The following is a 22,076-nucleotide window of genomic DNA, read 5'->3' on the forward strand; positions in this document are numbered from 1 at the left end:
CGGTCGCATTTCGACGACACTTCGCATGGCTTGTTGCGCTATTGCCAAAAACGATAAAGCGGCAAAAGCAAAACATTTAATTGGCGGCTGCCCCATGTCCAGCTCAGTTTTTTTTTTTTTTTTTTTTTTTTTGTCAGCTAACTTTCTTTCCGCAAAAAAGCGAACCGAAATAATGAAAAAAAAGCGGACACCCACACTCCCGCTAGCATACAAATGAAGAGTAATAGCCGCTGCCCCCCCCTGAAAACCCAGCCCCTGCTTAGTTGCTTATGCAAAGTTTTACACAAAAAACAGGTACAAGAAAAAAAAAATTGAGTCAAAAAACTACCGCAACAAAAGGCATTCGCGAGCGATGTGAAAAATAAAAGCAATTAAAAATTATAAATAAATATTGTAATAATTGTCGTATAATCGCCGCCGTGGAAGGCAGACGAAGAAGGCAACATAATTAAATAATTTCAGCTGCTGGCATTTAAGTGTTATATAATATTGCCCGATTATGGGGGGTTATTGTTTTTCACGGCCTTAATGGCCCCCCTTTCATTGTCTTTCTTTCTTTCGGCTATTTTTTGCTACCTCTTTTTTCCCGCGCTTCGCTTACTAATTTAGCCATTGCAACATTTGGGGCCAACGCTAAATGCTGTGAAAATCCAACACTTTTGTTTCCAAGTGCTGGCGTGGGAGAATTCGCATTTAACCAGTTTTTAGCTTTATTTTAGCTTTTGTTATCTATAAATATCTAAATTGAGAAAAAATTATCATAGAAATGCATTTCTCTCGAAAATTATCGTTACTGGACTTAAAACCATTGCTCAACATTTATTCGTAAAAAAGAGTATCATCATATTGAATGATAAAAAAAAACTTGCGCCTAAATTACTCTAAACTTGTTGCTCTTAGCTTTATATTCCATCAGGTTGAAGTGAAATGTAGAGCTAAGAGCAACTGGTCGAGCAAATAAAATAACTAGACTATGTGCTACTCATTGATCCCTGCGAGCTATTCGATGTGATGGTGCTGACGGGACTTCGTTTCCGGGACTTTCGCTTGTTCCCATCCGACTGCCGGATCCGCTGTAATGCCAGATCGTAGTTATTAACGTTGATGCAGATGGCTATATAGGCCACCAGCTTGGGCGCCTGCAGTTCGCTGGCCAACTGACTCGCCTTCGCCAGCGATTCCTTTAGCCTCTCGAAGCGATTGAGCACGGCATGCACCTGGCAGCCCAGGAAGATGCTGTTGAATCGCCAGATCAGACAATTGCAACTGCGGGCCTCTGGGGGTTAATGGGCAGAAGGTGGGCGTTAATGGAGGCGCCACAAGGTGTTAAGTGGCATGTAACCCACCGTTAAAGGCCTTGCGGGCCACCACGAGGCACTTGTCGAAACGCGACTCCTGGAAGTGACAGCGCGCGATCTCAAACAACAAATAGGATCGCTCGATCGCAAAGCGGGAGTGACGCAGCCGATTCTCCAGTTGCTCTAGCTTCTGGCTGAAAATTTGAAATATATATATAAAAAAAAATAAAATGTATGTTTTTGAAGAGCACATTCGAAAAGCTTGGATACAGCTTCCCTTACACTCACCTAATTCGGCTGTGCCGCTCATCCTCCTTCTCGATCTCCACATAGATGTTGGGACCCCCGAACTGTACGCTCATGTCGTGCAGCTTCTCCGTCCGCAGTAGGTATAAGATGGGTCGATTCTGGGCCTGCAGGAAGTCGACATTGGCTGGCACCGCGCACTTGTCGCAATAGGCCAGTGCCAGGATATTGTAGACTTCGTTGATGAACTCAAACTTCCAGGGCAGCGTGCGATGGGTTTTATACTCTATGAATCCCGACATTATGTTCTCCACGTAATCGGACAGCTTCTCCACATCGCCCTCCCGGCGCCGCTTGTGCACCTCGTGCAGCATCCGCATGCAGTCGCGTCGCGTCTGGTACTGCGCATGGAACAGGTGCATCTCCTGCCACCGACGCCGCTCCTGGTCCGCAATCGGACCGTGCCGTTGTTGCACGTACCGCCGGTTGTACAACGGATTTCGGGCTTGAAGCATTTTCTAAGTGAATTCATGAGAAGTGGTGGGAAATGCTAGTAAAGCTCTTGATTTACACGAAAGTAATATGTTTAGTAAAATTAGAAAGCAAGTAAGTATATAGTCTAGGATTCTCTTAAAAGTTCATTTAATCTTACTAAACATGTTTATAGATGACATGTTTGCAAATTGTTTAACTGCAACTGTTAATCAATTTATATTATATTTAGAGTATTCCCTCTTTAAACTTTGTTCTCGACTCAGAGATGGTTTTCCCTGAAAAAGTTCAATTGCCAAGTGGTGTTTTCCCCTGAATTGGACTCACCATAAGCCGTCGCACAATCGTGAACTGCCTTCTGGTCAGCTTGCGCATTGGGGGCGTGGTGGCAAGCCTCAGGGGATCGAGGAAGTTGCGGTCGCTGCGCAGTTGACGCAGCAGCGCGATATCGACGGCGCTGCGGCCCAAGTAGTTGTGGTTGTACAGACTCTCACTCGCCCGCCGGCGGGCCTTTTCCAGTAAGGTCAACTGCGGCCGCTCCTTGATAATGATACTCTGGACGTCGCACTGCTGTTGGTCGCGCAGCTTCTTCCAAAGTGGGCGGGACACATGGGCGGCCAGCTCCTTCTGGCGTCGGTTGATTTGCTCCAGGACGTCCCTGTGCTGATGCATAAAGGGACGCAGGGATTCGCCCAAGGTGTCTTCGAAGACGGCGAGGCTCTAATGGAAGGTGATATTTCAAAAGCTATTTTCTTTTAAGCAATCTATTAACAAAATACAGTGAGATATTAACAATGACCCTCACCCTTTGCTTGATCATCTCGAACCGCCCGTGGGCAAACTGTCCGCCAAAGGGACGTCCGTCCGTATAAAGCGTGGTTAGGGCGTTCTCAAATTCGTTGGCATTGAAAAGCTCTTCGCACTTCTTGGCAATGATGTCGGCGGTATGTGAATGATTGAAACTCAATTCCCTTCGATGACCGAACATCGTTTCAATGGCCCGCTTCGATATCTGGATGTCCAGGAGGGCGAGATCCGGACGCACCAGCGATTGCTGGCTCCGAAGGAGCAAGGACTTGTACAGGCCACTCGTCCATGACATGTTGAATTTTGTACGGCTAATTTCATGCAAACGCAACTGGAATTTGGCAAGATACTAAGTGAAACCAGTGAACAAAAGTGTAAGTTTAACTGGTGGAGCAAAGCCAAAATGATGGGAATAATGTAGAGATCAGTGAAAAAACTATTATTAGCAGCTTTCGATTTTGCATTTGGCTTCAGGGCAGCTTAACCACCGAATACAGATATTAAAATACCAGGAGTTGTGGCTTAAATTTCAACCAGGCAAGCCTCGAAAAATACCTGTTGTTAACTTGGAATCTCAGTGATTAAATTACAATTAACGTTTATTTCGCTTGAGTTTGGCTTTGAGTTGGTTTCAATAAATACAATAAATACGTATTAATTAACAGGCTTCAACGTTTAGCATTAACAATTCATTAACAATTACGAATTACAATAAATTAAGCTAAGGAGTGGGGCCTAATGGTGTTTCCTCAGGGGGCGCGGCAGGCGGCGGGTGCGCAGACGGCGACGTCGGGACAACGACTTCGCTGCCGGCGTCGCATTTGCATTTCCATATGCATTTCCACTTGCATTTTCATTCGCATTTGCATAGGCATTTTCATAGCCATTGCCATTTTCATCAATTTTCACAGCGCTTTCTTCGGGCTTTGCTGCTTCAGCGGATTCTTCAGCAGCGTCTACCTCGCCTTCTTCCTTTTCATCGTCCTCCTCATCTTCTTCCTCCTCGTCGTCTTCATCTTCCTCTCCTTCTTCATCCTCCCCATCTTCTTCTTCTTCGTTATCTTCATCTTCTTCAGCGGCTGTGTCATTTGGATTGACCTTTTCTTCATGACTTGCCTTCACCTCTTTCTCCGGCTCTATCTCCTCTTTCTGCACGCCCTCTTCGGACTTTTCTTCCGCTCCCTCTTCCTGTTTCTTCTCCTCCTTCTTCACCTGGCTTGGGGGTTCCTTCACCCGGTTTTTTTTCTCCACCTCATCATCATCGTCCACGTTTATCTCATTATCACTATCATTTTCCATTTCAACAGCCACTGTTGTCGAGTCTTCTTCGTCGTCTTCTGCCTCCCCTTCTTCAGATGTCTCGCCCTCTTTCTCTGGCTCTTCTACTGTCTTCTCACCCTCTGCTTCTACTGTCTTTTCCCCATTGTTTGTGCCATCAATAACAATGTTTGGCTTGTTAAATGTCGTAGCTGTTGTCGGTATTTTTGTCGTTGTTGTTGGTATTTTCGTTATTGTGGCTGTTGTTGTTGTTGTTGTGGGCGCTTCAGTGGCTTTTATTGAATTGGTAATTGTTTCAATTACCTGACTTGGCCTCAGGCCACTCTCGCCATAACCATTGTCATTGTCAGGTGTCTCTTGCTCAGACTCCGTCCCCGTCTCTTTCTCTTTCTCCGCCGCCTCTGCTGCCGTCTCTTTTGCGTCTTCAGCTGGCATTTCTTCGGCCTCTTCTTCGAAAGGTGCTTCTTCTGCCTGATCGCTGGCCATTAGCATTTCACTTTCGATTGGCAGGGGCTCCACATCTTCAAGTTCTTCGTCCTCCTGGTGATCTCCCTCGCTCTCTAAAGTCTTCTCCTCCTCTTCTTGAAGATCCTCAGCTAGAGGCTGTTCTTCTGGAACTTTTTGGGGAACCATCGCCATCGGGGGTTGATAGCCCATCGGTTCATCTTCATCCAGTGTATTTTCTGAAGGCTGTTGAATCTCTGGCTGCTTTTCTGCAGGCTTTTCTTCTTTTTGGTCTTCAACCTTAATTTGACCTAGTGTTTGATAACCTGATTCTTCATTTTGTGTATCCTCCTCCTTATCTACCTGATCCTGTTTAGCTGGCTCGCTTAGAGTTTGATTCTTTTGAGGTTGGTAGATTAATTCTTCTAGATTTAATTGAGGCTCAATCTTCTGTGCTTGATTATTTATGATGAGAGGTTGATAGCCCATTGATTGATTCTTCTCCATCTCATCCTCTTTAACCTGATCAGTGGTCAGTGTTGTATTCTTCTGCTGCTGATTGTTATCTGGTTGATAGCCCTGGGATGGAGCCTCCTCCTTGACATCCTCTTGATAAGGATACTCTTCCGGTTGATCCTCCAGCTCGGCGTACTCGTACTCCTCCGGATCGTCGCTCTGACCATCTCCCATCGGCAGTACGGGCTTGCCATTCTTGTCCACATACTGCAGACCATCCAGACCCATTCGCATGCACTGGAAATGCATCTCGAAGAGATCGGTGGTGGCCATCCGAACCACAAAGTCCATGCACATGTTTAGGTTGTTCCCAACCACTGTGACGTCGGTCATTTGGACGCACATGGCCATCGGTACACCCATCATGACGGGAATGCAGAAGGGCGCCGGATTGCGCACCGAGATTCCGTATTTCGAGGAGGGCCTGCCATTAAGAAAGACCTCCAGTTGGGCCTCCTCCAGATGCGGCACGAAGCTCACGTTGGCGCACACTGCAAACAGAGGCAAAATGGAAAGAAAACGTTGAGTCAAAATTACAGATAGGCACAACAATGAAACGATTCGATTCAATGAATGAAAGTGGCGGGTGGCAAACTGTCGACGAATCCCAGGCAAATGGTGGGTGCTGGGTGCTGAATGGTGGATGGTGGATGAGGCGATGAGGGGGTGGCCACCGCTGGAAGCGCCAACAATTTGTGGCATTTTGATTGGCAAATGCTGGCATGTCACGAAGCGAAGCGGAGCGAAATGGAAACCAAGCCAAACCACCGATCGCATTGTAGTCTCCGGCATGCGCCGCCAACCCGCGGCCAAGATCGGTTTCTTGGCCAAGGAAATCGGCCTGGAATCCAGCCGAAATCGCAGCCAAATATGTGTGGCCACCACCCGCAGGCCAGGAGCCACGATTCCGACCAGGCTAAGTGACGGCAAAGATCCCAATTTATGCATAAGCATATGGCCGACGGATTGATCCTACGGCGATTACTAACCTAGTGCCCATTAGTGTATATTAAGATATTAAGGCTAAATAGCATGCTGAAAATGAAAACCCATTAATGGTTTTCTTCACCAAATAAATAACAAGTGCACTGTGCAAAAAATCTACTAAATGCATATCCTTTCTCGCGTAGATATAATACATGTTATTCGTAATCAATGTTCTTGTTGGTTTCAAACCATAATAATATACATCAATACAAAACCATTTCTTTCTAAAGAAATGAGAAATATTTTTAACATTCTGAATTTGAAATTATAACTAAGGTTGTAATTTTCATAATGTCTCGAATGTCACACTGTTTCATATTACTAATCTCCTAATCAATAATCTACTAAACATTTAAAGTATTGCAATATTCTATTCCCCATTAATAGCTAACGAAGCATGGGCTTTCTCACCTTTCTGATCGAATCGGTACTGATCGACCTTGAGACCGGCGCAACATCCGCAGGTGGGTCCGCTGCACTCGCAGGGCTGGCCAAAGGTGGACCAGATGGACCCCTTTTCGGAGTACTTGACGCTGGCCAGATTTCGGCCCCTGGACACACTGACCGTGGGCGGTAGGTAGGGTCGGTGGGTCTTCAGTTCGTAGAAGATCAGACCGTTGCTGTAGCTGCGCGAGGATGTGTGAAGGGGGCACAGGATGAGCACAATGGCCGCGCTTAGGCAAATCCAGGGAATCATGGCCACTGTGGATGTCAAACTGCACACTGAACAAAAAACTGATGAACACTGAACAAAAAAGGGTGCTGCAACGCGTTTCAGGTATGGTATTGTGTGTGGTATTCTCTTGGCGAATTCCCGGATCACTTCACGATTAACGGTAACGGTACAGCCGTGGCAATCGCAATCCAATGGCAATGGCAATTCAACTATTATTCCAGTGGAGCAATGACAACCGCTCGCGATCGACGACAATTAAATATTAAAACGCTGAACGCGACGAGCGTTAGCTTAAAAATGAAATGGAAACCGCCGCCCGAATAAGTGGACGTCGACGTCGACGGCAGCGACTGCGACGGCGAGCGCGGCAGAGGCCAAAATGTTGCTGCTGGGGGGACACCGCAGCAACAGCAGCACCACGCAGCAGCAACAGCAACAGCAGCCGCAGCAGCAGCAATATCCAACGGCAGCGCGGCAGCCTCGTTAAATTGTCGCTCGTTGCGGCTGTTTGCTGTTTTTGCGGGCAAACCATTTGTACACTACTCGAAAAAGGGTAGCACAGTCCAGTGAATAGCTTTGTACATTCCGATATGCTTAAGAACTTCAAATAGTAAAATCCTTATAATTCTACTCTAACAAATATTGAGTATCATAATCAAATGTATATTCAGTTGAAATTAAATAAAGTATTATATATATTTAACAAACAAGATATTTAAATAATATATAATTATAATATAAAATATATAATATATAAATTCTTTATAATAATTATGTATATAACCCAATAATATATATTCTTAGTATTATTAAGTTTATGATCCTATTTTATTTGTGATTTGGTTTAATTTAAAACTTTTCTTATGATTTGCATTTATTTCACTTTGCGACTTGAATTTTTTTGGCAGCATGGTTTGTTTTTTAAAAAATATTATTATTTTTATTTAAAAATCCATAGTTGTTTAAACATATCCTAACTCCCTGATTAGGGTATTCCATATTCGCATTGATCTCAGACGATTTAGTTCTTATCAGCAGCGGCGAATCGCCAATTTCTGTTGTTGCTGCTGCAACCATTTTTTTTTTTTTTTTGTATTCCTCTTTACTATTGTTGTTACTGTTTCTGTTACTGTTACTGCTGCTGTTCGTGCAGTTGCAGTTTTTACTGTGGCAGCCGCTTTGTTTATTTGTCTTTTAAGCCGATGTTGCTGCTGTTGCTGCTTTGCTTTGTTGCGTGCGACGAGCGGTTTTTGTTTTTTTGTCGTATTTCGGGTGACAGTGACAAGAAAATTGCGGCGATCGTGACTGGCTGGGAAAGCCAAAAACAACAAAATTCCACACTCCCTGCCGCATTTGTTGTTGCTGCTGCTGCTGCTGCGTGGTGTTGTTGTTGTTACGCAAAGCACTTGAGGCAGGTCATGGCCCCATGGACAAACCGAAACCCTCCACTCGACTCGACTCCACTCCACTCGTTTTTCGAACTGGGCACCGCACCATTGCCGGCGGCGGGAGTTACGGTTATGGCCGCTGCTGTTGCCATAAACAAGCCTGATTTATCGATCCGATTGCCGCATCCGTTGTGGATGTCACTAGTTTATTCTCTTCCCTGGTTCATCCTTTTCCCCAAAATGGCATTCTTCGAATGCATCAACAAGCAAATAAACCAGTCCTTTGGGCAACACGTCCTGTTTCATTTCATTTCATTTTGTATTCGATTGTTGCGATTCCCATTTGATGGTTCTATTTCAGCAAATTGGGCTTTTTTAACCCTTTTATAACAATCTCTGGCACTGCAAAGTCCTTTCTTTTAACAACAATAACGAACTACACGGAAAATTGTATCTGTTTTCAAGAAGTGAAATACGTTGCAAGAAGATAAATTAACAAATTTGAAAACCTCTTTGTTTGCATTGCATCTGAACAACAAAATATTTCTATGATTTTTGGCATAAGCTATGATATTATATTAACAAATCATTAATGTTTATAAAAGAGATATTTATGAAAGAGATATTTCAAACTATTGGGGCATCACTGCATTTGAATGGCAGCGTATTTCGGTGGCTATTTCGGGTACCGGTCCCAATCGCCTTAGGGCCCCAATATTGCATAATGTCTGGCCCAGACTCATTTATCAGCCGGTGGCCGGTGTCCGATGGCCAATGGCCAATGGCCGATGACCAAAGGCCAGCGGAGGAGAGTCAGCCGAACTGCAATCTCGTTAAGCGTTAAGGGGGACAGACACTTGCCAAGTTCGAATCATTATTTCGATTCAAAGGCGGGCGGCGGAATAAAGCAAAATGGAAATAGATGTGAAAATGAAATTGAAAATGGAAGTGGAAATAAAAGTGTCGCCAACAATTAACGCTAATAAGCTGGACTGGCTGGGAGCTGCGGTGCAATGTGCTTTCGTTTATGTAATGGGCCATCTCGTCATTATCAGCCGACTCGCTTATTGGGCATTATTATTCATTACTGATAGCATCAATTTGGCACGCCTGCGAGTCTTTCTCGGCGAGTTTTTTCTCTGGCCCTTACGCAAAACTAACGACCAGACTCAAATATATAACTGAAATGAAATATGTGGGTCAATTGACGGGTAGGAGCTTTCAGCGGATTCCAATTGCTTGGTATCCTGGCTCAGAACATCCTTCAAGCTTTCGACACAACGACAAGATAAGCTAAATTGACAAACTTTAAGCTCTTTTGCAACGCAGGGTTTGAATTTGGGCTTCAACTTTAGCGTAAACTTACGCAATCTCTAGGGAACACCGCACTGCCATTTTAAATGCATCCAATACTTGGTAAGGTATTTCCTTTTTAGCTACAATATTATAAATGCATTACAAACTTTCGCTTTTTGGCCCTTCAATGTGCATTGTCATTTGAGGTTATTTAAAGTGCATAGATGCAACTAAAGCTTAACTGTGCATAAAAAATCAACAAGCTGAAAGTGAGCTTCCGGCTTAAATTATTGCTTAAATAAATTGCTAATTGTATCAAGTTTAAATACATACCATTCTTAAATTGCAAGTTATTAGTTCTAATAGGGCTATGAGCAAAATAAAATATTTAGGATTTTTGGCAATAAAATGTTGTGAAAAAATTATTTATGAAAAATACCACTAAATTTTGTGACAATAAAAACACAACAATAAAAATAGTTGTCCTAATATCAAATGCCATATGTTGTTAAATTCGATAAAAAATTTTCCCATCGATTAGCAGTCAAATATAATATTATATAAAAAAATATTATTTTAAAGAGGTCAATAAACGATTGTAAATTTTGGGTGAGCTTGGTCCAGTTAAGGAATTCTCAGAATAAAACAAGACTTTCTTCCCCACAACAACGAAATGAATGCCTAAATACGAAATTTCATATCTCAATGGACGTGTTTTAAAATTTGCATTCCAAAGTCTTCCACTTATAAAAATCAGAAAATATAAACATAATTAAGTAGTTTTGGAAATCAATTGAGTAGTTAGAATGATCGTTAATTTAAACGATTATAAAAAAGTCATTCGAAAATATTGTATTTATATTTATTTTTTTTATATTTTTTTATTGGTTATCTTTTGAATTAATAATAAAGTCTTGATAGTAATTCGTCAGTATCATGAAACAGCATAATTAAATTTACATTGTTGGTCTTCCGTTTTTGAGGCTGTAAAACTGTATGGTCAACCAAAGATTTAACAGTGACTGTCAAACTTTATTACAGGAACGCCCCAAAATTATGCTGCATATTTTTAAAGCAATAGCCGCGCTTTTCAAACAATCGCCAAATATGTAATAATGAAATCGAACCTAACGACTTCAAAGACCAAATAAAAACGCATAATATATATATTTTTTTTATATTTTAATACATTTTCTTTGTTCTTGAATACATACAATGCTCTTGTTTTAATTTTTTTTTGTTGTATAACACCGACAAAGCAACTGGCTCGCTGTGGATAGATAATTCACAGACGATGCCGAATAATATGCCATCCAAGTACATGTACATTTGGGTTTCCCGGGGAACCCGTAAATATGTGTGATATATAGGTAAATATATTATTTTCATATATGTCGATGAGTGCGTTAACGCGTATGTGTGTGTGTGTGTGTGTGTAAATATGCACAATGATATAAAAAGTTACATAATTGCATTATGCCTGACTTCTATATGTGTATCCAAAAGATATCGTTCACAAAAAATATCTTCGATAAAACATTCTGTTATTTTGTTTTTTTTTTTTTATTATTTTTAGCTAAATATTCATGTTGCACACACGCACATGTATATTTCATAAATGTAAATCGTATATAAGTATGTTTTTGTGTGTATATAAGATATTCCTTGTTCGCTTCATTACCTTTGTATATTTAAGTTTACTTGACAGACAAAAAAACACTTGTTTTTTATTTCTTGTTTGCTTGTTGTAAATGTTCACAAATACAGGCATTAGAGTACTACAAATGGGGTTTATCCATAAAGGGGAAGTACGTTAAATATTAATTTCGTTATAATACATACATAAGGAAAGTGCTGCCAGCTGCCTCAGAGTTTTCGCTTCGAAAAGCTTGAGAAAAACCGATAAGAAGTGCTGCACATGGTCGTAGAATGGGCCAAATAACCATTTGCATTACCATGTCGCACTCCATCCACAAGTCCTGCTCCTTCGACAGTTTCCCGGATAACTAAACAATGCATTATTGTTTTGCTTTATCTCTTATTGTACAGACAACATCATTTCCCCCTAGCTTGTTGGCTTGGCCGCTCTCTTGTGTGTGTGCTTCATCGCTTATCATCTAGTTTATATCCTATGTAACATAGTATGCTTACAGAACTAACGAAAAAAAAAAACTTGTATATTTGGATATTCAGTTATGAACTACATACGAAAAAAAAAAAACATTTCCCTAGGGCTAAGTTTCACATTCTAACGCAAGAATCGAGAACAAAAAGAGATAGTTGGCTGCTCAAGTTTGAGAAAACACTTGACTAAACACTAGGTTTCTTCAGAAACATTCGCTATATATACACCCCTGTGCCCACTACAGGTTCCAAATCTGATTCAAACTCAGCTTTTCCCGAAAGCTAGCAGATTTTAAGCATTCATATTGAAAAAGTGCAGTTATATGTGATTAACTAAGAAATTAACGATGTTCAACTTCGATACCAAAATTATTGGAAATGATCAAAACGAAAGCGTTTTCCTACACGGAAACCTCCATGAAAATGATGGTTTTGCAAAATATTACAACAACATTAAAGTTTAGCGAATAGATGAAATTTATAAACCATATGTATATACGGTTCTACAACAAGAAGATAGTTTTGAAATGGGAAAAATAAAATCAGTACAGTTTATCCAAAGATCTGTACATTTGAAAATATTTTGTTTAGCAAACACTGGAGCTTTGGGGCTAAATGGTTCTCCGATTCGGATTGGAATCGTAAACAGGGCGCTAATAAATATATTCGATATTCCGGCTTACGACAAGCGCAAAAGAAATCAAGTGATTTAGGTGGCCGCCGGTTTTTGAGCCTAAACGTAAGTCTATGTGCTACAAACTAAATTTCGAAAAACAATGTACACGCGAATCTAGAACTCCTTGAGGCTGCCGCCGCGCTTTAGCTTGGTCAGTCGCTTCAGACTGGCACCCAACATGCCCCCCGATCCGCCAGCACCTGACAATCCGCCTGATCCGTAACCGCTTCCTCCATCGCTGCCGGCACTGCGATCCCGCTGAATAAAGGATCCCCGGAACCGGACCCGTCCACGGCCACGACGCTGCGCCTGCTGCAGCTGCTGGTGCTGCTGATGCTGCTCGCCCACGCGGCGCCACAGCTCGGTTAGCGGTGGATGGTGCTGGTGGGGATGCTGCTGAAGGGTGCAGCAGCACACCAGCTCCTGCGATTATAACTTCTTCTCCCAGACAACGATGTGGGCGTCATTGGAGTTGGCCGTCAGCGGTGAGCAGCTGGGATTACCCGACTGCATTGTTTGGCCACTGAATCCGGAGCCACTGCCTCCGCCGCCGCCGGAGCTGCTGTTCTTATGGCTGGGCGAACCACCCGCCCCGTTGTACCACATCTGGCGCCAGTAGCCGCGTCCGCCCATCAGGGTGATCACTGTCCTTGGTCCGTCGGCGTTCTGTTGCTGCTGCTGCTTGGAGTTCTGCTTCTGTTTTCGCTTTAAAGTGGCCACCGCGGCGGCTGGCTTGTCCAGTCCCGAGTTCCCTGCGCCGAGTCGGCTCATCTCATCTGGCTTGGCGGAGCTATTCAGCTGCTGTTGCTGCTGCTGATGGTGATGGATGTCCGCCGTGGTCATGAGGCCGTTCTCTGATATGTTGCCCAGATCACTGCCTGTGCCGGATGTCTTGTGGCTGGCACTGCTGCTGTTGCGGGACACAGAACGTCCGCCAAAGTGCCGGATGCCCATGCTCTCTTCGCTGCCCGACGATGTATACAGACTGGAGGACTTGGAGTCCACCGACCAGTTTGAGAGGTCCAACGACCTTGGTCGCGATGCCTTCATGCGCAAACGTCTATCCAGGGTGCACACCTTGCCGGGTATAGCTGCCAATTCTGGATCAGAGCGTCTCATACCCTCATACATCATGTCCATTAGGTTGCCCTGATTGCCCTCCTCCGCATCGTAGTCCTCCTTCACGAATATCAGCTTGCCATACAGGCCGTAAACGTCGCAGATACCGTGCTCGCCATGCTGCGAAGTGTTACCACTGGCTGTTCCCGATCCTGCTGCACTTGCTCCTCCTGCTCCGCTGCCGGCTGCCGCGGCTCCCAGGCCACGGGGTAAAGTTTTGGACATTCTATTCGGATCATCGCGGAAACGCTTGCGGTGGAAAGCCGGCGAATTTGCCAGCGAAGCGCGTATTTTTGCAGTAAAACTCTGGTCCAGCGAATTCTGCTTGTCCAGTTTGGAGCTGCGCGGTGATGAGGCAGTTGAATCTGCTCCGGGATTACTGGACGACATCTCTTCCTTAGCAAGGTCACGACGCAACACCACGGCCCCGTCGTCCAACTCCTGGATCTTTGGATCCGCATCAATGGCCGGCAGCTGGAGGTCATCTCCCATGCTGGGTACCAATGGAGCTGCACCCACGGTCGGTGGCTTGTAGGCGGGATAAACCTTTGGAATCAGTGGCAACAAAAAGGTGATGGGTCCAAAGTGCGCGTGACAGGACATGTTGATTCCACCGCTGATGATGGGCACTCCCTCCAGACGGGGCAGTGGAATGGTCACCGCAATACCCACATTGGTGCCCACCCACAGCAAACCCTTGCAGGCCATCAGGGCGGTCACATACACCGAGCTATTGTTCAGCGGCTGCTCCTTTTTGCCATCGTGTCGCAGTACACTGGATGCTATGTTGATGTCCTGCAGATGCTTAAACGTCTCCGTGTGGTACAGGCACAACATTGTCGAGTTTTTCAGCGAGATCCACAAACCGATGCCGGAGTGGGCCATTAGATTCACCTGCTGAGTGGCCCCGTGCTGCACTTCAAAGCTGCGCTGGATCTCGCCGTTCAGGGCGTTCATAACGTACACTCGGTTGCCGCACGAAGCGTAGATGCACATGTTGATCGGCAAAAGGCTGGGCACCACCAGATCGGTGTCACCGAGACGGATGGTCTGCGGGTCTCGCAACTGCCAAACGCCATCGTTTCCTCTGCGGAAAATGAGCACCGTGGCTCCCGAAAGAGCCACATAAACCGCATCGAAGTGATAAAGGATTCGCTGAACTGCTCCCGGTACCGAATAGCTTCCCAGCTGCTCCTCCTGCTCGGGATTCCGTGCCGAGTAGATCAGAATCTTGCGGCTATCCGTGCCCAGCCAAACCAGATCGCCCAGCAGACTGGCCGGCTCATCTCGCGACTTCAGCTGATCCAGTCCCTTGACGAACTCCAACGCAGAGACCTGGGTCTCAAAAAGGTCAAAGGCACCCGCCTCGCGAAGATTGCCCGCCTGCTGAGGGTGTTGGGCTAAAACGGTGATGTGCGAGGAGGTGCCATCGCTGCTGCACATCCACAGGTAATTGAGCTGCTTGTGCCGGCGTCGCGCGTTTCCGCTCTGTTTGGTGTCATTGGCGATGCTGTAGTAACATCCACAGCGCACCTGGAAGGTAAACAGATAACATTGTAGTTAGGAAATATAGGATTATGATAAGAAACTTACCTCGGTTTGATGCTGTGATTTGTAGACAGGCATCGCCTTGACAAAGAGCGGCATTTTACGCGACTGCTTCTGCTGTACGGCCTCCTGCAGCTGCAGTTGCTCCTGCGTCTGGCGGGGATCGCCAGCTCCCGCATGCGGATGCTGCAGCGGATGATGATGTGGGTGATGATGGGCGGGCTGAGGATGGGAGCCACCACGTTCCCAGGCTGGCGAATTGTTCGGATCGAGGGCCAGCTGAGCCAGACGCAACTCTGTGATCCACTCCTTCTTCACCGCAGGCGTCTGCGTCTGGAATGTGAAGGTTTCCTCCTTGCCGGACTTGTGTCGTCCAATGAGCTGCAGGCAGCAAGAGTCCACCCAGGCCATCTCCTCGTCCTTGCGCTGGATGGAGCCTTGGATAAGATTGAGCACGTTGCGCGTGGTATTCGCGTTTAGCTCCTTGTAGCTGCCCTTCAAACTGGAAACTAGATCCTGAATGCGAGAAATCACCTCGTAGTCATACATCAGCGTGCTCATCTCGCTGCACAAATTGTCCGCCCCGTTTGTCAGCTGTGCGGCTGGCGAGCTGTGCGGATCCCCGAAGCCGGAGAAGCCCGACACGCCACCTCCATGTCCAGGAAGAGTACTATTCGCATACGGGCTGCCGTTGGCACCACTGCTGCCATTGGACTTCAAGCTGCCGCCGCGGTTGAGACCTAGAAATTAAATATATATGAGTATATTTAAGCTTCACAGATCTCTTGTATGACAATCCTTACCCGCCGTAAGAATCCTCGAGAGCGTGGCCGACGTGCTGTTGTCCACAATCTCGACATCGTTGACTGGAAACATCCACTTGAAGGTGAGTTTCTCGGTGGCCCCGAAATCGTGCGACTGCTTGGGCGCCACCGACACGCAAATGACCTTATCGTTGAGCAGGAGCAGCCGCCGCTGCTTGCACTTGACAATGAAACCGGCCTGGTTGAACTCCATATGGGTGACGTTGTCCTCGCGGAGTAAGTACCTCGGCCGATGGCCGCCGGCAGAGTCGCTGACACTGACGCTGCTCAAACTCAGGGATCGGGCATTGAAGGTGCCCGAGATGTGGCCAAGCATCTCCTTAAAGGCCTGGTACTGCTCCGCCTCCCGTTTGCTCTCGTTGAGGAGCTCCGCCAGGAGTTCCAGCTGCGACAGGGCCAACTGCAGCGACATTCTGTCGTGGTGGCCCTGTGGCGTGTATTTCAGCAGATCCTGCAGGAAGAGGATGAACTGGGGGAAACGCTGCACCGGCTTCACCATCAGTCCGAAAAACGACAACCGATCGTGGGCACTGATCTGCTTGACCTTAAAGAAATCGGCCAGTGCCGACTTGCGCTTCTCCTCCATCTTGGCCAGCTCCATGGCCGCCGAGAAGTTGTTGATGAAACCGGAGTAAATCTCTAGTAGCTGCGGCTTTCCAAACGCGCTCACAAAGCAATCGCCGATCTTCTCATCGCGATCCCAGTTCCGGACGCACTCCGCCAACGAGATCCGGAACAACTTGTGCGAGTGCAAGATGTCCGGCAGGCAATGGAACAGGGTGGCTATCTTCACCGGATTCAGGACTGGCGGGCTGCACTCCTCCAGCGGTTTCTTGTAATCCTGCGGGTTGAGAACAGCACATAGATAATTAGTTAAGTTTATCACTCCACTTCACTTAGTTACACCAGCCTGTGGTATGTTCCTCACATTTTAATTTAATTTCTCTTATCTACATTTTTGTTAATTTTAATTTACCTTCTTAGTTAGCTTTTAAATACTTATGCAGTTTGTCAGGACTGGTGCAACAGTGTTTTTATATTTATTTGATTGATTACCAAGCTCTTTGCGCCGTTTTTTCTATCAGTTTCTCACAGTTAAAGCTTAGATTTTAATCTGGGTTTTGTATACGAGTATTACTTGTTTTGGATTTTCTAATTTTGTAACTACTTGTGGGTGAAATGTGATTTTGGGTTCAAATTGGGTGTGTACATTGGTTGGTTAGTGGGCGAGTAGGTGAGTGTGATTTGTTAGTTAGTTGGTTGGTTGGTTGGTTGGTTAGATGTTTTTATGACGGTGAAATCGGCAGTTATGGCATATGGGAAGAGGATGGCATGTAAAGAGATCAAATGATTTGACATGAGATTAACATTAGTCGGTGGTTAATTGGGGTACTAAGGTTGTCTAACTACAAAGGCATGCGGCACTTTATGAAACCAAAAACTAAATTAGTAGATCTACTTATCGATAAATTAAGGCTTGTACGCGGCTTTCTTAAGACGCCTGCATCTCTCTATTCATGTATATTCCAATTCAAATCAAGATAAGCTAGCAAAACACTTTCATCCAGTGACCTTTATTTTCCAACTACAGTCTTCAACAAATCAACTAGATATTCCCTCTTCGAATTCCTCCCACATCCATAATCGAAATAAAAATACAACTCCCGACGAGCATAATGAACTTAAAGTATCTAAAGTAAACTAAGTAGCGATACTGAAGCCTCAGATAGATACTGACAGAGGTGATAAAAGACCAAACCCATCAGAGGCATTGGAGAATGTGCAGTCCTATGTGGAGACCAACTAAATCAACCGCAATTGCACTAATTTTAGATTAGCTCGAATCCTGAGGCCATAAGATCCTTGGTATCGAAAGAGTTCAGTCGGGCAGAGCTCAATGAATTTGCTCGCTGGCAAACGGAGGTGATCGAGTTGGATTAGATTTCAGCCAATCGAATTCAAGGAGCACCATAGGGATTTGTAGAACTAGAGGGCTCTTAACTTTTACTGCATCCCAATTTGGAAATGGTGTACGTCAAGTAAATTGTATGTGAACTACCCTATTTGACATTCTTTGACTATATTTGTATCTTACATTTTCTAATTTATTAAAAATAAATATAATAAATATTAAAAGTTAAAATTTATATGATTCCCTAAAAATTCGTTGATGAAATGGAAGCTACTGCATATAACAATTACAGATAGTCAAGCAATAATTAACTAATACAAATTTACTCGAAATGCTGTGATCTGTATAATCCCATTTCAAAATCAATCGAGTGATATTTATAGGACATTCCCACTCACATTGACTAGTCGCTGCAGGGTGGCCACATACGAGTTCTCACTGTGCACAATGGCTGCCACAATGTGGCGCCTCTTCAGCTGTTGCTGGGACAGTCCTGCGGGGGCGGGCGGCAACATGGGTACAATCAGCCGGTTGTGGGCGGTTCGAGCAGTTCCATTGGCCCGACTGCCAGGCGTCATCATAAGGTCCACATCGAAGCGATTGGCAGTCGCCTCGTCATCCTCCGACTGCAGTTATAGAAACATGTTATATTTCGCTAATTTGATATCCAAGTTGACTCACCTCTGGCACTCCGGGCATCATTTTGCTGGCTCCCAAATTGGCCAATTTCTGTGGTGAAGCTGCGTCCAGCGCTACTCCTTGGGATCCTGCTCCCCCGGTTCCAGCGACCGCATTGGATCCGTTTTTCGGTGAATTTCCCGAACCCGAATCGGGCGTATCGAAACTGGAGGCGGTCGAGTGGCGTCCATCGCGTCCTCCAACGTCATACTGGTGCGATGAGCCGCGCCTGATGGAAAACCAGCGGGACAGGCGTCCTCCGGGCGATTCACCCGGTGTGGTGGCCTCCTCTCTCTGGGAACTACCAACACCTGCTCCTCCTCCTCCGCCACTCGATGGCATTGTGCAGGCACTGGCCCGTCGCATAATCATGTTGCTAGCGGCGTTGTTGCTATCAGTGGCTGATGATCCTGGGCCGGATGCGGAACCTGTTGCGCTTCCGGTGGCGGCCGTGCGCCATTTGTCAAACGACAAATGCTGCTTGGCCTTGTTGAAGGTGGAACGCAATTGCGAATTGCGTTGATTGCCGGCACTTAGCGAACTCACGCTGCTGCTGGTCTGCTCCTCCTCGGTGAGAACCTCCTCCTCGCCCAGATCGTCGTTCTTGTCCCGCTCGCGATCTCTGTCCCGCTCGAGATTCCTATCCCGTTCGCGGCAGGGCGATTTGGTGTCCCGTTCGCTACTGCTGCCGCAGCTGCTGCTGCTACCAACGCCGACACCAACGGCAGCCTGGCCACCGTTGGCGCTGAAGCTTCCGCCGGCAATTGTGGCTGCGGTGCAGCCCACTGCTTCCCGCTGATCCCGCTGGTCACGCTGATCTCGTTCCCGCTGCTCGGCAATCCTCCGGCTAAACGCACTGTGCAGCTGGGCGGTGGTGATGCTGGCACTGGACGGCGGTGATCCAATGAACGAGGTCTGCTGCAGCTGCTGCTGCTGCTGCTGCTGCTGCTGGTGTCGCTGACTGAGGTGCGAGTGGTGCTGGTGCAGATGCTGCTGGTGGTGCGAGTGATGCGCGTGGTGGTGATGGGGCTCGTCCAAGGTGTCCTCCCATGAGCCGGAGTTCAATTTATGTTCATCTGGAAAGGGGTAAATGAAATAAAAATTAGTATATTATAGAATAATAATTATATCAAATAATATTTAGCATTATAGCTTTAGGTTAAATTATTCAGAAGTTTGTAAATTGACTTTTGATTATTACAACAAATTAACAAAGATTTCAATTCTTTTCTTCCATCTTAAATTTGCGTTATAAAAATCAAAAACTTCCATATATCAAGCACTTTAAAAAAATGGATGCCATTCAATATTCCGTTGTTCCCTGGCTGACGTCAGTACCCCAAAGCATTACCAATTATGTGGCGTTGGCCAAGTGAGTTAATTGCCAGCAATTGTGGGCCATATGCAGATGAAGTCGGCTAAAACAGCAGCACAAACAGGATTTGGCCATGGCCGTCATGTCTCCGTTCGCGATTACCGCCAACTTCTGCGGCGTGGGACTGGGATTGTGACTGAGTTTCGGGCGTGTGGATGGGGGGGCATCAAAGCCAGAAAGCCGCCAATTCTGGCCAAGACTCATTCTGGCAGAGTGTGGGTTACTTGCCAAGTGGCCATGGCCAGAAAGCCAGCAGCAACTCCCACACTGGGCCACGTACTCCGGGCACTCAGACTCGGCACAGACCCACACCGACCACTCCGCCAGAACCACCAGAACGGTATTAGAGAGACAACTGTCAGGCCCATGGAATGCACTGAGAGAAAAATGTTGGTGCTTTGTGATAAAAAAGGTTTAACGAGAAGTAACACATTCATTATGCATGATCACACTTTTGCATTTTTTTATATGAAATCAGTGTGGCCAAATGTTAGAATATTCATTGTGTGGCAATTACCGAATGAAATCACCTTTTTTCTCGCAGTGCGGCTAGAAGCCAAGCTCTAAACAAACATTAGGATAGCGATTTCGATTCCGATTGAGATTCAGATGGAGAAACACAACCATGGCCACAGAAACAAAACAGATTCGAGACAAACTCGATGTCATGTTCACGACCATTAATCATCCAGCGGACGACTGGCGTTGGAATGGGGATGTGGTGACAAGTCGGGTTCAGTTAGCTGTGATAATTGCAAATTCAGCTCAGTCCAGCGCGTTAGCTGCAACATCCCAGCCCATTACTCCCCTTTTAATCCCCATTTTCCAATGTGTGGAAAACACGGAGAAGCCGAACGAAATATGGAAAAAAAAAAGGGAAAAGCAAATTGTGTAAATATTTTGCGCAAAATGTGAAAACATCTTCAAAATTACATTATATATACGGCCCAAAAAGGGAGACAAATTTCGCTTTTACAAAATTGAGTTTGTGTAACTTTCGAGGAGGCAGGGGCGAAAACACGCTTTTCACATATTGAAAAGAGCAGTCAAAAACGGTGGGCGGGGGGGCGTGGCATGGCAGCGTTTAAGTTGATTGTTGGCAAACATATTTTCCTTCGTTTCTGTGTTTTTTTTTTTTTTTTTTGTATTTTGTCGTACACTTGGTTTAACATAATCCATAAGCACGCAAATGCGGCTGGCGTAGAGTTTATTAATTAATCTTAAATAACTTTGGAATCGGGGATGATGGGGCAGAAATGGGAAGTATGGATTTGGAAATGCACAGGGAAAAATATGTAAATTTAATAGAAAGCGAATTATTAATAAAATATGTTGATTTTTTTGGCAGTTTTTGCGTGTGCTTTAGAGTCGTAAAATATGTAAATAAGACAATTTAATTATATCCCGGTCAAAGAAAATTATTTGGCACACTGACACATTTTAACCATCCTTATTTTATTGGCCACCCCACGCGTTTATGTAATTTATTTGCTTAGTTTTCCGATTCGAGTTTGTTTGGCCTGTTACGACATCACGTATACGCACCGCTGGCTCATTAATTATCATCATGGCAATGTGCAACAGTTAACGGAAACCGAAAAACAAACTCCTGCCACGGCACGCAAATAATGAAACCAAAAATAAGGAGACCCCTTTGGATGCATCTAATCCACCTCCGCGACTTTTTGCATAATGGAAAATGATTGTGAAAAATTAATCATACGCCATGTGAGCCCGCGGGGGAGTCTCGCGCAAAAGTGAGATTCTCCCATGCAATATATTCGGCGAGTTTCGTTTTGTTTACCTTATTTTGGCACAACTATTGCCTGTTTGGTCCATCAAGCCGTCAGTCAGGCAGTCAGTCACCGGGTTATTCATTCGCATTCGCTCACTTATTCATTCCATTCGGTACCAATTGCCGCGAGTGATTAATGAGCCACTCATTAATGCCAATGCAGAATGCTCGCAACAAAGAAATCTCTGCAAATGCTAATGCTCACTTAAATTATACAAATTACACACATCCACACGTTGCCATATCTGTTTGTTCTTTATTGTTTTGCCAACTCATTTCACGCCCACAGGGGCTCAGTTCAGGCTCACAGCCAACAACAGACCAACAAACAGTCATAGAAACAAAGTCGGAACGACCCGAGTCCATTGCTAATTGAAATGACAACCACAAAGACTGTGTAGCTACTTTTGGAGGCACAGCCTCGATGGGTCAAAGTCTCCGAGTACCCTAACTTAACGTTTTTTTTTAAATATTGTTGCACGCCAAAGTTAACTTGAAACTCATAAATCAAACGTGAATTGCCAATAATTGATCATAATGCTAGACATTATAAATGTACTATACTGCCGAAAAGCTACAGTCAAATTGAACGTTGAA

General features: G+C 45.2%; 3 protein-coding genes across 10 annotated transcripts in view; all 3 read right to left on the minus strand.

Annotated features, from left to right (window-relative positions):
- Positions 1–786: 786 nt before the first annotated feature.
- p-cup (presidents-cup) lies at positions 787–3,211 on the minus strand. Its single transcript, NM_132988.3, has 5 exons — positions 2,842–3,211; positions 2,364–2,756; positions 1,587–2,062; positions 1,347–1,492; positions 787–1,276 (listed from the first exon to the last, which is right to left on the minus strand). Exons 1-5 carry the CDS (start codon positions 3,136–3,138, stop codon positions 972–974), a joined length of 1,617 nt encoding a protein of 538 aa, NP_573216.1. The 5' UTR covers positions 3,139–3,211; the 3' UTR covers positions 787–971.
- A 215-nt stretch (positions 3,212–3,426) lies between these two features.
- Positions 3,427–6,980, minus strand: CG8568 (uncharacterized protein). Its single transcript, NM_132989.3, has 2 exons — positions 6,480–6,980; positions 3,427–5,572 (listed from the first exon to the last, which is right to left on the minus strand). Exons 1-2 carry the CDS (start codon positions 6,763–6,765, stop codon positions 3,579–3,581), a joined length of 2,280 nt encoding a protein of 759 aa, NP_573217.1. The 5' UTR covers positions 6,766–6,980; the 3' UTR covers positions 3,427–3,578.
- Positions 6,981–10,605: 3,625 nt separating this feature from the next.
- Positions 10,606–22,076, minus strand: part of CG43658 (uncharacterized protein) — a 105,012-nt gene continuing 93,541 nt past the window's right edge. For 7 of the 8 annotated variants that reach the window (NM_001272714.2, NM_001169309.2, NM_176751.5 and 4 more), the window contains 5 exons: positions 18,313–19,385; positions 18,030–18,257; positions 15,699–16,560; positions 14,941–15,635; positions 10,994–14,880 (listed from right to left, as the gene is read on the minus strand). In NM_001272714.2, the coding sequence (NP_001259643.1) occupies positions 12,658–14,880; positions 14,941–15,635; positions 15,699–16,560; positions 18,030–18,257; positions 18,313–19,385 (5,081 nt within the window). In that variant the 3' untranslated portion in view covers positions 10,994–12,657. Of the gene's footprint in view, positions 14,881–14,940; positions 15,636–15,698; positions 16,561–18,029; positions 18,258–18,312; positions 19,386–22,076 lie in introns of all 8 variants that reach the window. The other variant, NM_001272715.2, reaches the window with a different exon arrangement.

The sequence above is a fragment of the Drosophila melanogaster genome, chromosome X, assembly GCF_000001215.4.
Source record: "Drosophila melanogaster chromosome X".
Taxonomy (NCBI): Eukaryota; Metazoa; Arthropoda; class Insecta; order Diptera; family Drosophilidae; genus Drosophila; species Drosophila melanogaster.